Source organism: Eublepharis macularius, chromosome 9 (genome assembly GCF_028583425.1).
Source record: "Eublepharis macularius isolate TG4126 chromosome 9, MPM_Emac_v1.0, whole genome shotgun sequence".
Lineage (NCBI taxonomy): Eukaryota > Metazoa > Chordata > Lepidosauria > Squamata > Eublepharidae > Eublepharis > Eublepharis macularius.
In genome coordinates this window covers 84,731,081-84,746,164 of record NC_072798.1, presented here as the reverse complement: position 1 = coordinate 84,746,164, position 15,084 = coordinate 84,731,081, and the positions used below count along the sequence as shown (strand labels likewise).

General features: G+C 41.8%; 1 protein-coding gene across 1 annotated transcript; it reads left to right on the top strand.

Moving 5' to 3' along the window:
• Positions 1-412: 412 nt before the first annotated feature.
• Positions 413-14,699, top strand: ZNF800 (zinc finger protein 800). Its single transcript, XM_054989398.1, has 5 exons — positions 413-570; positions 4,447-4,554; positions 5,936-6,031; positions 9,300-9,443; positions 10,279-14,699. Exons 2-5 carry the CDS (start codon positions 4,494-4,496, stop codon positions 12,150-12,152), a joined length of 2,175 nt encoding a protein of 724 aa, XP_054845373.1. The 5' UTR covers positions 413-570; positions 4,447-4,493; the 3' UTR covers positions 12,153-14,699.
• The last annotated feature ends 385 nt before the right edge of the window (positions 14,700-15,084 follow it).

The window sequence follows — 15,084 nt, the reverse complement described above, 5'->3', positions numbered from 1 at the left end:
TCCCGGGCGCCGCCAAAGGAGCCCCTGCGCCGCCGGCCGAGCGCCTCGCTGATTGGCCAAAGCGCGCCCGCGCGCGGAGAGAGGCCGGCCAGGGCGCACGCACGCGCGTCGGCGCGCGCTCCCGGGCCCTGCCACTTTCTCTCCCCGGGCGGGAAGACGGCGGCCGGCACCTGTATGCGCTCGCGAAGTGGGAGGGGGGCGGAGGGAGGGAAAAGCCGGGTGCGGCGCATGCGCGCTGCGTGGCCCCAGGCCTGCCGCGGCCGCAGTCACTTCCTGCCCTTGCGCCCATCCGGCTCCGGGGTCGCGTCGCGCGGCCGCTTGGGCGGGATAGGCGGCGGCGGCAAGTTTCGCTCGGGACGCGGCCAGAGCGCTTCCCTCCCCGCCCGCCCCCTCGCTCCGGCGGAGGCAGGGGTGGACGCGGCCGCCTGCCTCCCGCCCTCGGCGCCCGCTGTCACCTGCCGCCCGCAGAAGAGGCGCCTCGCGCCCAGCGCCGCCTCGCTCGCCTCCCGCGCCCGGGCGGGCGGCCGGCTGGCCGCTCTCCTCCGCCGCCTGCCCGGCCGGAGCCTCCCCGTAAGTGCGGCCGCCGCCGCTGCCACTTCCTCAGCTGGCCGCCCCCCCCCCCGCCCCTCTCAGCCTCCTTTCCCGTCGGTGCTGGGCGGCGGCTCGTGACAGGTGGCGGGTGGGGGCGGCCCCGGGCGGCGGGGAAGGATCGGGCGTGGGTTAGGGATCGGGCGTGGGGCGAGGCCGCGTCTCCGGGAGCTTTTTAAAATCCTGCCTTTCCTTCAGAGGAGCTCTCGCTTGATCCTCACAACGGCCCTGTTAGGTAGGGCAGCTTTGCGAGAGCGGGATTGGCTGCTGGCCGTGGAAAGGGCGAGGCGTGCGGGGGCCCCTGCACGCGGGCCTCAGGTGTGTTGTGTCAGGGGATCCGTCTCTTAAGGTCGGTGTTGCCTGCTCGGACTGGCAGTGGCTCTTGGGGGGTGTCAGACTGACCCGAGCTGGCAAGGACCAGACCTGGGGCCTTCGACTTGCAAAGCAGATGCTCTGGCACTGAGTCACAGAACCATTTGAGCATCCTCCGAGTGGGTGGCTAACTTTATCTCAAGATGGGTAGCTGTGTTGGTCTGTAGCAGTAGAAAACAACAAGAGTCCAGTGGCACCTATAAGACTGACAACATTTGCGGTACCAATAGGTGCTATTGGACTCTTGCTTTTATCACAGGTGTGGGGGAATTCATTCTTTCCCCATCCTAAGGCATTTCATTAGGATGAAGCAAAGTCATGCAAAACAGTGTGCAAGCCCTTCCTGTTCTCTGGAATGGTCGATCAGGCTGAATGTTGGACAGCAGCTCATCCTCCCTACTGGCGGGCATGCAGAGTCTGTTGTCCCGGCTGTGTCTTGCTCCATGCCTCTTTTGCCTTTAGGGTGACAGCTCTATAATTGCTTCTTGCTCAGACATCCAGGTGCTGATCGCTGCAATATAATGAATGAAATGGTGTGGAAATAGATGTATTGACTAGAACACTGGGTCATCTGAAGAAACCATGTTCTTTATCTTGACGATCCCTATGCAAAGAGAGTGCATTTGGCGGCATAATTACGAGAGGCATTTTGGATGTGGCCAAAAGTACTTTTCAGTAGCTGCAAAGTCCAGGGCAGAGCTTTGCCAATGGAAATGAGTGCTGGCCGGTACTGAGTCCTAAAGTTGGCTGGTTTGAATTGTCCACTGTACGGTAGACAGAGACAACCCTGGTGCAAAAATTGAGAAGGCAGGGCTTGAGGGAAGAGGTGTTTTGTAAATGGGGGAGTGTTTGGTGTAAACTTGAGTGAGGTATAGTGGGTGGTATTTTGATATGTAGAGGGGTTTTGAAGATGTATAAGATATTGTAATGGCATTTTGTGGAGAGTGTTAGATGTTGTGGATGGACCTCCCAAGAAAATTCCTGGGATCTTGTCTTTAAATGCCACTCTGAATTAAGAATGAAAGATATTTTTTCTAATCTTGTGGCTAGGTACTTGGGGATGGGATTGCCCGGTATGTTAAATAGTAGTGAAGAGATATTGGAAAGGATGGTGGAGATTACATTTTGGTACAAAGAATTGGTGTAGTGTTGTGGCTGGATGTAGAAGGTATGGTAGGGTGCATATGGGGTATTCAGTCAGTGCAACAGGTGTGTACCATGGCAGATTGATAATTGAGATGAGGTAGCTCTCCTAGAAAAGACTGATTTAAATCAGAGAGGTGCATTGAATTTTCCATTCCATAATATTTCCTGGATGTTGTAACAATGAAAACTGTCTTGATTTGTGAGTAATACTGTCTTTGTATAACCTAGTAAGACCACAACCTTTAGTTGTACAGTTCACATGTACTGTAGAAGTATGGCACAAGTTTCTGTTTAGTTCTCCTTATGGCAAGGACATTAAACAGATTACTTGATAGAAGAGGAAGGTTGCATTCCTTTATGAACATAGCTGGAAACTAGGTTCCCTTGAAAGAAATGGGTCCGCCAAGTAAACATCTGTATTTTAAGGATGTACAAAACTTCCCATAAGTAAGAGTAGGTGGTTTCTAGGCAAAACAGTGGTTCTTCATGAGAAGGAAAATACATGCCCATGCTGTTTGCATTACAGAGTTAAGAACTCGTAATTCATACTTGGAGAAAGCCTTGCCAATCATTTGTATGCATTTTTGGATGGCCCTTCTGATACACAGCATCTCTAGATCATAGCACCTAGAAAGACCTTTTCGTTCCTGGTTCCAGTGTGAATCATACATCTTACATCCATGCATAGCCCATGTAACATATTGTTTTGTTTATATTTTTTGACTTGAAAAGTCATAATTTTCTTATGGCTCTCTTTTACATAGAAAAGCATCCTTTCAGTTTGACATTTTTTGACTTGAAAAGTCATAATTTTCCTATGGCTCTCTTTTACATAGAAAAGCATCCTTTCAATTTGATATGTTTTGGTATATGGTCATATTTCCATTTTAAGAGATTGTAAGTGTAGGCATTAATATGTTTGTTTGTTTGCATTAAGTTCATTTTAAACTTGGGTATTTTTACAAGTGATACGTCCACTTTTTATTCATCCAGAGTGAGGGAGGCTTAGAGATTGTTTTTCTGCAAAATTCAAGGACTATGAGGAAGCTACACCATGCTCTTACTCTTCTGGGGGCTGTGCAGAATGGGACAGGTCATACTACTCCCCCCCCCCCCCGAAATACACTACTGTAGCAAGAATGTTGTAGTATGAAGTTATATTTATTTATTGTTTCTGTTGTAGTTTTATTATGTCTTTTAATCTTGTTTTCAATTCAAGTGTTGTGATTTTATGGTATACATTTAATTTTGTGACCCACCCCAAGTCCTGTGGGAGATAGGTGGTCTAGAAATAATGTAAATAAATACTGGCAATATACAGTAGCGGTGAGACAAGGCCTTTAACGTGCATTACTACTGACTGAGTTTTCATAGGACTAATTATGGAACCAGTGGTGTGTGTATCACTTGAAAAAGAACTTGACTTTTAGATTGGGACGATTCCCATCTATTGAAGGCATAAAATGAAGGAAGTTCCCCTGTTGTTTATTGTGCAGAGAAATTACATCTTGAGTCTTAGTGAGAAAACCATACTATAAATAAATTTACTATAGAGAGATTTGATAACATCAGCTGATAGGATTGTAGGATTTATTGTCAAGGAATGCATTTCTTTTTCACCTACGTTCCTCCTCTTTTTCCATTTTGATTGAGGCCAACCATTGGATGTTGGAGGAGTGCTAACATGCCCCGAGATGTACAACTTTGCATATTGTTCCTAACAGTTATTCTTGAAGGAGGGCTTGCTGTTTGTTATTTGTCCTTCTGTGTTTCATCTCTGTCAGATAAATAAAAATATTTATGTCACTGTCTGTTCACATTGTTAAGTTCACAGTGCAAAGTTCGCATTAGCAGCTAGTTCTAAAATACAGTTATCCATGCCAAAAAAACTTAGCTAGTTCTAAAATATATTTACCTATGCCAAAAAAAACCCCAGCTAGTTCTAAAATATAGTTACCCATGCCAAAACACAATTCGTTCTAAAATATAGTTATCCTTGCCAACATAACTACATGAGAGATATGTTATGTAGTAGTACACAACACCAGTTTGGTGTAGTGGTTAAGAGTGCGGGACTGTAATCTGGAGACCTGGGTTTGATTCCCCCTCCACTTGAAGCCAGCTGGGTGACCGTGGGTCAGTCACAGCTTCTCAGAGCTCTCTCACCCTTGCTCACCTCACAAGGTGATTGTTGTGAGGAGAATATAACACACTTTGTAAACCGTTCTGAATAGGCATTAAGTTGTCTTGAAGGGTGGAATATAAATCAAATGTTGTTATTGTTATATACAAAATTCCTTATTTTCTTGAAAATGATTGAAGATTTGCTTGTTTTAGCAGAAAAGAGCTGCTGGATGTACAAGGAAAGTAGGTCATTGATGTAGAAAATGCCTCTAAGGGATAAGTGTTGTCAGACAGACCACCATCACCATGGGTGCTGTGAACCAGGTAATAATACTACGTTAATGTTATATCTTCTTTTTTAGATTTTATGATATACCAAGAGGCTTTTAGAAACAGAATCAAAATGGTGTGGTAGTAACAGAATTAGGACAACATCAAGTACTAAGTTTCATCTGAAATATTTTAAAATAATAGATGGGTAAAATCCTAAAACTGTCACACAAAATTATTTCAGAAAGATCATTTTGGTAATTCCTCTGGGCATGTAAATAACCCCTGAGCCTGAGTGGCCTTCTTGTGCACTTGAAGAGAGGGCAGAGGAAGGGGGAAAGGAGCAAAAACTGTGGTGATAACAATTTTGTTTTCAGTTTTGGAAATTGTGATGCGACTCTTTAAGCTGTGTAAAGCAGTTTTTCCCCATGTCCAAACAATTTGCACTTTTAAAAACAATATTCTGAGTACATTACAGTGATAAACACACACAATCCTGCCAGAAATAGCTTCTCGCCTAAAAGAACATGAAGGAAAGGAAAATGTAAATAAGTGTATGCATTGTAGTGCCATACGAAGCAGTGGTACATTCCTCAGTTAACTTCAATAGAGGGGTGTAATTCCATGTAAGATGGTGCTGCTAATGTAGAATAATACAGGTGTGTGTAGTTTATAAAGTAAAAGCAGAATAATTATGATGGACGAGAAGAAGAAGAGACATCTTAACAACTTTTATAAAAGAAGAAAGAACATCAAATGTTAGGAACGGTGTGCTCTGAACCAATAGAGAAGCTCCAACGATAGGGACATACTTAAAAGTAAGTGTGCATAGGCAGGGCTTTTTTTCTGGGAAAAGAGGTGGTGGAACTCAGTGGGTTGCCCTTGGAGAAAATGGTCACATGGCTGGTGGCCCCGCCCCCTGATCTCCAGACAGCAATCTCAACTCCCCCCTGTCTGGAGATCAGGGGGCGGGGCCACCAGCCATGCGACCATTTTCAAGAGGTTCCGGAACTCCGTTCCCCTGCATTCCCCCTGAAAAAAAGCCCTGTGCATAGGGGAGCTGTCTAATTTGTTCAAGTGATCCTTCTTGAGCAAGTCCCTTTTGAACGCAGTGAGACTTCTTTCCAAGGAATTGGCGTAAGAATGTCACTTAAAATTTTATCACTTAAAATTGTATCTATTATATATTAAAATTACCTATTAAATTTATATCTATTATTTATTATATCTATTAAAATTATATCCATTATATCTATATCACTTAAAATTATATCTATTTCAGAAAAGCACAAAAAGGATCATCAGCATACTCTATGATTTTTGTAGAGCTAGAGGCTACATAATTACATACTACCAAAGTATAACTCCCATCTCTATATGGACATGCAGATGTAGTTCGAGTTATTTTTTACTACTTATTCTAAATGTCTTTCAGTGCATATGTTGGAGGCTGGGGATCCGCCTTTATTGCAGCAGCCTCTTCAAACATCAAAATCTGGCATTCAACAAATTATTGAGTGTTTTCGGTCAGGTATGAGTAGCTTTTTTAAAAAAATGTGGGTTTTTTTAATGTTTAATCTTTCACAGCAACGTCATTTGCTTAACATGTAATTTTCATTAAATTTTAATGAATGGAGGAGCAGGCACCCACCACTGTGTGATCCAGGCAGGCAGGGAGGAGGAACAGAAGGTGCTTCCGTGCCAACCAGCCCAGGTGGGCAGGGTAGGAGGAGCAGGGGCTGTCACTCCTGCTGCCAGCACTGCAGGTGGGTGGGTGAGGAGAACTAGGAGCCACTGCCTCTTCCACTGCTGGGGCTGCAGGCGGGAGGGTGGGTGAGGAGGACTAGGAGCTTCCCCCGCCCATAAGTGAATGGGTAAAGAGAGCAGGAGCCATTCCCCCCCCCCTTTTTCCTGGTTGCTGTTGCGGCAGCTGCATGGTCCAGTCTCGTGGAAAGACAGCACTTTAGGTAGGCTGGTCAGAGAGTAGACAAGTGAGCCAGGAGGGAGGGATAGAATTCTCCTTCCACTGCGAGTCTCACAGGTATCTGCTTGTTCAGTCCTGTCTGCAGAACTAGTGAAGCTTTCAGCCGGAAAAGTGGCGTTCCCGTCCTGAACCCTTTTCATCAAAAAGCTTTACTACATTTTCAAATATGTAGGCAGGTAGCAAAACCTTAGAACTGCAGCAAGCCAAAGGTGAGCTGTACAATTCATAACACTTAATGGAAGTTTCATGCTTTTATTTGTATTTGTCTGCCATATCACTTACCATTTTCTATATTCCACTGAAGTTCATCTAAAGTTGCTTCTTTGTGCTTCAGGTAATTCTTGCTATTCTCCTTATGTCTGGAATATACTTCCCCTCTTGAAGTTAAATCATTTCCTCCTACTTGTGAAAACTTGCTTCTTTTACCGAGTTTTCTGAACTTAGACTGATGCTTTTCTATTGTGACTCTTCATGTACCCTCTTCCCTGTTTATTTAGCTATTCCTAGGCATATCCTCAAATTAGTCTCGTATATCTAATGTAATTTGCGTATCTTCTTACCTATACAAGGTACTGTGCAGATCATGGACAGTTTGTGTTTTGCATCAAACCTAATGTGCTGGCAGTAATAAATGGCCAAATAACAGTAGCAATAATTTAGTGAAGCCAGTAGATTTTTGTTCAGGTGACTGAAATAAGATAAGTGATAATATAAGATGTTGTACAAGGACTCTGACGCTTATGTGTTGTTGGTGCATAATTGTCTTTGAAGGAAATTGAATTTGGGCTGGCAGCTTTGCATATGAATGATAAATACAAGCAGCCATAGGGGTTTAGACTGGAGTAACTCTGCTTAAGATGTCTCTGATAGAATCATGTTATTCTTGAATGAAACAATAGTGATGTAGTGGTTAGCAGGGATGTGCGATTCGGATTTCTGATTTGCAAAGATTTGGAATTTCTGAATTGGGCCCAGCATGCTGGGCTCAATTCACAAACCCCGAATCAAAGCTTCCCAAAACAATTTGTAAGCAATCGCTTACAAAGCAATCGCTTTGGGAAGCTTTGGGTTAAGGGGTTTAAATGCCCCTCTCCATGCCACTGTGAAGCAGCAGGGAAAGGGGCATTTAAACCCTAGGACCAGCTGTTTGGAGGGGAAATCCCTGCCAAGCCGCTGATCCAAGCTGGCTGGGGTTTAAATGCCCCTTTCCATGTCGCTGTGAAGTGGCAGGGAAAGGGGCATTTAACTGCTGGGATCAGCTTTGACGGAGAAATCCCCGCCAAGCAGCTGATCGAAGGGGGGGGCATTAAATGCCCTTTCCTCGCCACTGTAGAGTGGTGGGAAAGGATCATTTAGCCCTTCCCCTTGGATCAGCTGCCTAGCTGATCCAAAGTGGGGAGAGGAATGCCCTTTCTCTGCTGCTATGCAGCGACAGGGAGAGGAAATTAAATGTTCCTTTCCCTGTCACTGCGAAGCGGCGGGGAAAGGGCATTCCCCCCCCCCCCCCCGCTTGGCCAGGCAGCTGATCCAAGGGGAGGGTAGCTCCTTTCCCTGTCACTTCACAGCAGTAGGGAAAGGAACATTTAAATGCCCTTTCCTTGTTACTCAGAAGCGACGGGGAAAGGGCATTCCCCCCTTGGATCAGTGACTTGTCAAGCCGCTGATGGAAGCCGGCTGAGGTTTACAATGCCCCTTTCCGTGCTGCTGTGCAGCGGCACGGGAAGGGGCATTTTAAACCTTTGGATCAGCGGCTTGGCCAAACCATTGAGCCAAGCTGGCCTGGATTTAAAAACCCCTTTCCGTGCTGCTGTGCAGTGGCATGGAAAGGGGCATTTAACCCCTGGGGTCAGCTGTTTGGCGGGGAAATCCCCGCCAAACAGCTGTCACCGGGGGTGTAAATACCCCTTTCCAGGGCCAGGTAAGTGTGTGTTGTAGCCCACCTTGAGGTTCTCTAGATGGAAAGGTGGCGAATAAATCTCTTAAATTAATTAAATAAATAGCAAATACCACTTACAAGTGTGCTGTGACTTAAGTGTTGATTTAAGTTTGCACATATCTAGAATTGGTTACAGCTGAGAGTGAAATACAGTGTGGCTTTGACATCCAACTGAGATTTTTGAGACTGTTAGAAGCATTTGGCTCACCTGCTTTGAGGAGAAAGCCTTGAACACACAACTTCATGATACATCCCTAGTTCATGTGTTTAAAAGCCGCTGTGTGAGGACTACCCTTTTTTGAGCATCTTGATCATAGAGACAGCGGGGTTGTATGGATCGCTCCTGCCTGAAGGTACCAGTTCATGTAGTCAAATGTCTTAATCTAATTTCTGTTGGGGTGTAAACAAGGAGTGTGTTTTTTTTCCTTATTATTTTTTCCCTTATTATTGCCTGTTAAACTCACACAAACTGCATAAGGGTTCTCAGTTTCTTTACATGTGACTCACCCTTGTTTATACAAGATTGGTCTAAAAGATGTTGCTTAAAGGCAATTATTTCTTGATCCTTTACTTTTAGAACTCAACCTATAGTTACTGACTAATGTTGCAAACTTTATTGTGTTCAGTAACATATTTATTCCAAAATACAATGATAGTGATGTGAAACTTTCCCCCCATGATATATTTTAATGCAAACAATGTATATATTAGAAAATACACTTCTGCAGTCCAGATGAAATGTACACACTTGGCTGTTGATTTCAGAAGGAAAGATCTAAGCTTATCTTTAACTCTCCCATTGCTGGAATGGGATTTAAATAAGTATGTCCTCAGTGTGCCTATTGTTAATGTTACCTACTTTGTGTGTTTTTGTTTCAGGCACTAAACAGCTTAAACATATTTTGCTGAAAGATGTGGACACCATATTTGAATGTAAATTATGCCGCAGTCTCTTCAGAGGACTACCAAATTTAATCACTCATAAAAAGTTCTATTGTCCTCCAAGTCTCCGGATGGATGACAGTAAGTTTGGGCCTCACAAAGATCCATTCCAAAAGTTTAAAGGCATTGGTTCAGATTTTGCAAAGCAAGTACTAGTGAACATTTAGTTTTTTTAAAAATTAAACCAGGTCAGCTTACTACATACCATAAATGGAGTTATCTCATTCACTAAATAATGTACTATCTGTTACTTGCACTGCAGTTTATGTTCTGGGTTTTAATTGTTTATCCAGATCATTTATTTCTAGGGTTATTTGAAACAATTTATAAAATACCTTAAAATGTTTAAAATCAAAAGTACAGTGTCTCTGTTTCTTTTTGCTTAGTGATAATATATATGAAGCTAAAAAAACCTGATTTTTAATTCATTGGTGATTGTAGACAGTGATGTGGGGTGGGGGAGAGGCAAAGGCACTCCATTGAGCCTTCCTCCGGCCTAAGGATCCTCCTTCCAACGTAAAGTAGCTCTTCAGCTGGAGGAAGGCTTCTTGATGGATGGTTGGATCCACTCCAGTGGCATGGATATGAGCAAATGTGGTTACATATATTTTGCCTTGGTTAGAGGCCAACGAAGGGGCCTTGGTGTGTCTCCCTCTCCTTCTGCCAGGTAGAGGCGGGCTGGCTGCTGAGAGGCTGTGCTCTAGAAATGGGGGAACCAAGTGACGGTTTGGCTGAGCTGTCTCTTTCCATCTTCTAGTATTGTCTTAACACCTGCACGGTTAGAGCGGGTAGTCTGGGGCCCATATATACACAATAAAACAGCTGATGAGACTGAAGTTTTTATTTTTAAAGCAAGCCTGTATCTGAGAACAACACTCATAAAATTATGTTATTTAAACATTGTTTATATTTACAGACTCTCCTGATGTAAATGATAAACAAAGTCAAGCCATAACGGATCTGTTGGAAGCCATGTATCCAAAAGTGGACAAGCAGGATTATATAATCCGACTAGAGCCTATAGAAACAAACAGAAATGCTGTGTTTCAACACGTTTCAAAGGCTGACAGCGCCATTGAGAACATTGAAATGAACGTCACTCCTGTTCAAGTCCCAGCGGAAATGCCAGAGCCCAGCGTAGAACCACCCAGAGCAGTTCCAGCTCCTTCAGAAGTAGAAACTGTGGAGATTACTCCTGCTGCTGCGAAGAATGTAATATCGACTCCGGAAGAACCATCCCCATCCTCAAAACCTGAGTCGGAGGGCGATAATTCCAGTTCTGGTCACCAGTTAATTTGTTGTCTCTGTAAAAAAGAATTTCATTCCAGACGCAGTGTTCGTCGTCACATTAGAAAAGTTCACCAAAAAAAAATGGAAGAACTGAAGAAATTTATTGAAATTAAAAAAAAGCCAAATAAGACTGCTGGAATGGGACGCAATAAGAATGTCCTTGTAACACTGGGCAGAAGTTGTCCTGTATGTTTTAAATCCTTTGCTACAAAAGCCAACGTAAGAAGGCATTTTGATGAAGTTCACAGGGGACTGAGGAGAGATTCTATTACTCCTGCTATAGCTACAAAACCTGGTCAACCTTTATCCTTGGACATGAGTTCTAAAAAAACGCTTAAGTCTCCCAAACAGAAGTCTTCTTCAAAGGCAGAATACAATTTAACGGCCTGCAAATGTCTCTTGTGCAAGAGAAAATATAGCTCCCAAGTAATGCTTAAAAGACACATGCAGATTGTTCACAAGATAACTCTTTCTACAAAAAGTACTAAAAGAGAAAAAAAGGCCAGTAGTACTGTTAACACTGATGTGAAAGTTAAAACGGAGCCAACAGATTCCGCAGAATCCACGCCTCCCATTTTCGCTTCTGCTCAAAATGAAGTGAAGGGAGCAAATCTTTCAAATGAGAGAAAGAACGCTTCCTCTGCTGAGCGAAAGAACGCTTCCTCTGCTGAGCGAAAGAACGCTTCCTCTGCTGAGCGAAAGAACGCTTCCTCTGCCGAGAGAAGGAATGCAGGACCCACTGAAAGAAAGAATACAGCATCAACTGAAAGAAAAAATGCATCATCTGCTGAGCGAAAGAACGTACCATCGACTGAAAGAAAGAATGCGTCATCCACTCAGAAAAACAAAGTTAAGCCGGGCTCAGAAAATTCAAAATCCGCTAATCAGTCTATTGTGGGAGGTCCCAAAAAATCCAGGAAACCAAGACTTTCAGCTGGCTTTGATTTCAAGAAGCTTTATTGTAAACTCTGTAAACGTCAGTTTACTTCTAGACAGAATCTAACAAAACACATTGAGTTGCACACAGATGGGAATAACATATATGTTAAATTCTACAGGTGTCCCCTCTGCACTTACGAAACACGCCGAAAGCGTGATGTGATAAGACACATAACGGTAGTACATAAAAAGTCTTCACGTTACCTTGGCAAAATAACTGCAAGCTTGGAAATCAGAGCGATAAAAAAGCCCATTGACTGTGTTCTAAACAAGGTAACGAAAAGAGGCCCTCAGAGGGACGAAGGAAAACAAAATGGTTCAAAACAAGACGTCGCCTCCAATTCACCCAGTAAGAAGTATGAAGGAGCTGACGTGGGCATTGAAGTGAAAGTTACAAAAAACTTTTCTCTGCACAGATGCAATAAATGTGGAAAAGCATTTGCCAAAAAGACTTTCCTAGAACATCATAAGAAGACTCATAAGGCAAATGCATCACGCTCGCCAGAAGAAAACAACAAAACCAAAGGGAGAAATACGAGATCTAAAGCTCTCGTTTGGTGAGGGACAGCTTGTGCCTTCTTAAGTGTTTGCCTAAATTTTCCAGTGGTACTCCTCGCTCAGAGATAACTTTTCTGCATAAACTGATGCTGTTGGAGATACAAAAATACCGCATTTAATCTTTTCAGCCAGTTTTTTTTTTCTATAGCATGAAACAAAGAGTTCGTTTCTGAACTTCCTTCATTCTGGACACTGCTGCCCAGTACGCTTTTATTTGTTCAGGGTTAGTCTTTCAAAGTTTAATATTCCGTATCAAATTCTATTGGTCTAATACTTAGCAGTAGGTATCGTAGTTCCAAAGGTTTTTGAAAATTAACTTTGCACTTCTTTGGTACTACCCAGGCTAGAGGAAAGTCTCTTTGTGGGCTGGATATGACCTGTGGGTGCTGTATTACCCAAGTCTGGTTTCATAGATTAGCAAACATTTGGGGGGAGAGTTTTCACAGAAATGCTAAAATGCTCTCAACAATTATAAAATGATGGTATGTAAAAATCAAACTTGGTTTTGAATGGTAGTGGCAATTGATGGCAACACCTTTTTGCATTCTAAAGCTGGAGTTTACAAGACTGGCTGACGCAAGGTGCCAGTCTTGTAAAACCCCAGCTTTAATCTGAGCAAGTTTTGTTTCTGTTTGGCGCCTATATTTGAACTTTTAACCATGATGTTTGTTCCACAGAGACTATTTAAGGAAAAAAGTGTTTCAGATATTCTACAACTCCATTTTATGCAATGGAAATAAATAGGAAATACGGAATATCAGTCTAACGTTATATTTTTGATGCAGAATATTTTGGGGCAACTGGTAGTTAATGAAAAAATAGTTTTTTAAAAACAAAATTAACTGCTTTATACAAAGATTGTTAATCTTTTAACACATTTTTAAGAACACGTGTCTGTTGATATTCTTTGTTTAGTTCCAGAGTTAACTTTATCTGAAGGTAGCTTCCCACAGTTAACCACTTCTAGATTGTGGTTTTAATGTGAAAGGATTATATGTAGAGTAGCTCTCAGCTGTTCAGAAATCACCTTCAGCTTGTATATGTTTGTTGTTTTTAAAGGCAATATCATAATGAGATGTGTCATTACCAAAACCACAATTAACTAAATTTCTTGTGGCTTTGCGTGGTAAGCTTTAAATGCTGCCCGCTGTTCAAACCTCTTTTTTTTATTGAGTAGGAGTTATAAATATGTCTCCTTTGTAACATCAAATGATGTGTGGTAAATTTGGAATTAGAACCACTGCTGTCTTGAATAGTGCTATAAGAAGAATATTTTTGTAAGCTATTTTCTTACTGAATGTTTTGACTGTAATGGCAATGCCTTGTCCTATGTTTTCAACAGCAATTAAACTGCATTAGACCATTACCTTTGAACCAAGAGCCAGCTGCTCTAGTTCATGCAGTTCAGTAGTGCTGATAATAGGAAACATTTTAAAAAGGGAAATTTTACAAACATTTTTGGAAGACTTATTTTTTTAGGAAATTATCATTTGAAATCTTGTGTTCCATAGATGTGGTCCCTACTTAATGCTGATCTCGCTGAGCATATTTTTATGTTTGTTGTGATAAACTACTAAGCAAACACTTGCTGTGTTATGTACTTTTAAAAATATTTTTTTATAAATGAATGTATATGAGCAAACAGTTTGTTAGTGTCATTTGAATGAATTGTAATTGAATTGTAATAATTCTAGCATTTGCTCTAATTTCAGTTCATGGTTGACTAATCTGTTTGGTGTATTGAGTTTGACTGTACTGAACTTGCTGCAAAGATCCCTAGTAATTTTTGCATGCCTAGCATATTGGACAGTCTTTCATACGGAAGTTTACAAGCCGCCCACATTCCCCTATTTTAATTGTTTTTAAATTTTTATACACAAGCACTTTAATAGTTGCAGCTTAAAAAAAATCAGTAATTATTTTGAGAAAACAACACACTAACGTTCATGTGGAAGTAGTCCTCGGTTTATGTAGACTGTTCATACACAACCATTTGTGTGGTTTCTTAAATATTGCTTAAAAAGAATATAGTGCAAGGTTTATTTTCTTTTTGCCCTTAAGATGTTGAATGACCACTGTAGGTAGCACTTGACATTCACTGTAAAGTTTGTAAAAGGCTTGCTTATTCCTGTCTATTTTATAATCAGTTTGATAGCAAAAACAGTATACCTGCCATGATGACATTTTTGGCAGGTTTCTGCACAATTTTTTTTTTAATTTTTAGAAAACTTTTAGTGATTTGTGTCAAATTGCCACAATTTAAGAGGTACTGTACATCTGAAGAACTGCCGTTTTTTAAATAAAAAATGGGGTTGCCTCCCTTGCTTAGGGAAATACCTTGTGTCCATATATCCTTTTTGTATAAAATATATCTAAAATGATCATAAATAAAATATTCTTCTATGGATAGATAAGTGTTTGGCCTTTTAGTGCATTGCACTAAAAAAACTGTGAATGGAAAATAGACTGTAACTGTTGCTGGAAATGTTCTATGTTGAATGTACATGGTTCTTGGATAAATGTACTTTATTTGGAAATAAAAGCAGACTGGAAGTTATTTCAGATAAATGTACTTGATATGTGTATGTGAATGCTTTCGTTAAAACTAAATTTGTGTGTATGTATAAAGACAGAAGTGTAGGTGATGATATTGAATAATGTAGTAATAGTGCTTATCTAACCGATTAAACGGATGGATTAAATATAAGATTATAAGAGTGATTTCCCCCCCCCCCTTCTCCCTAGGTCCTGGGTGATCACTGTAGGACCATCAAAAGGATATGAATTTTCTTCTTAAACTCATGCCTCCAATAAATAATAATAAATAATAACATTCAATTTATATACCGCCTGTCAGGACAACTTAACACCCACTCAAAGCAGTTTACAAAGTGTGTGATTATTATCCTCACAACCAGGGCTCATTTTGAGGGGG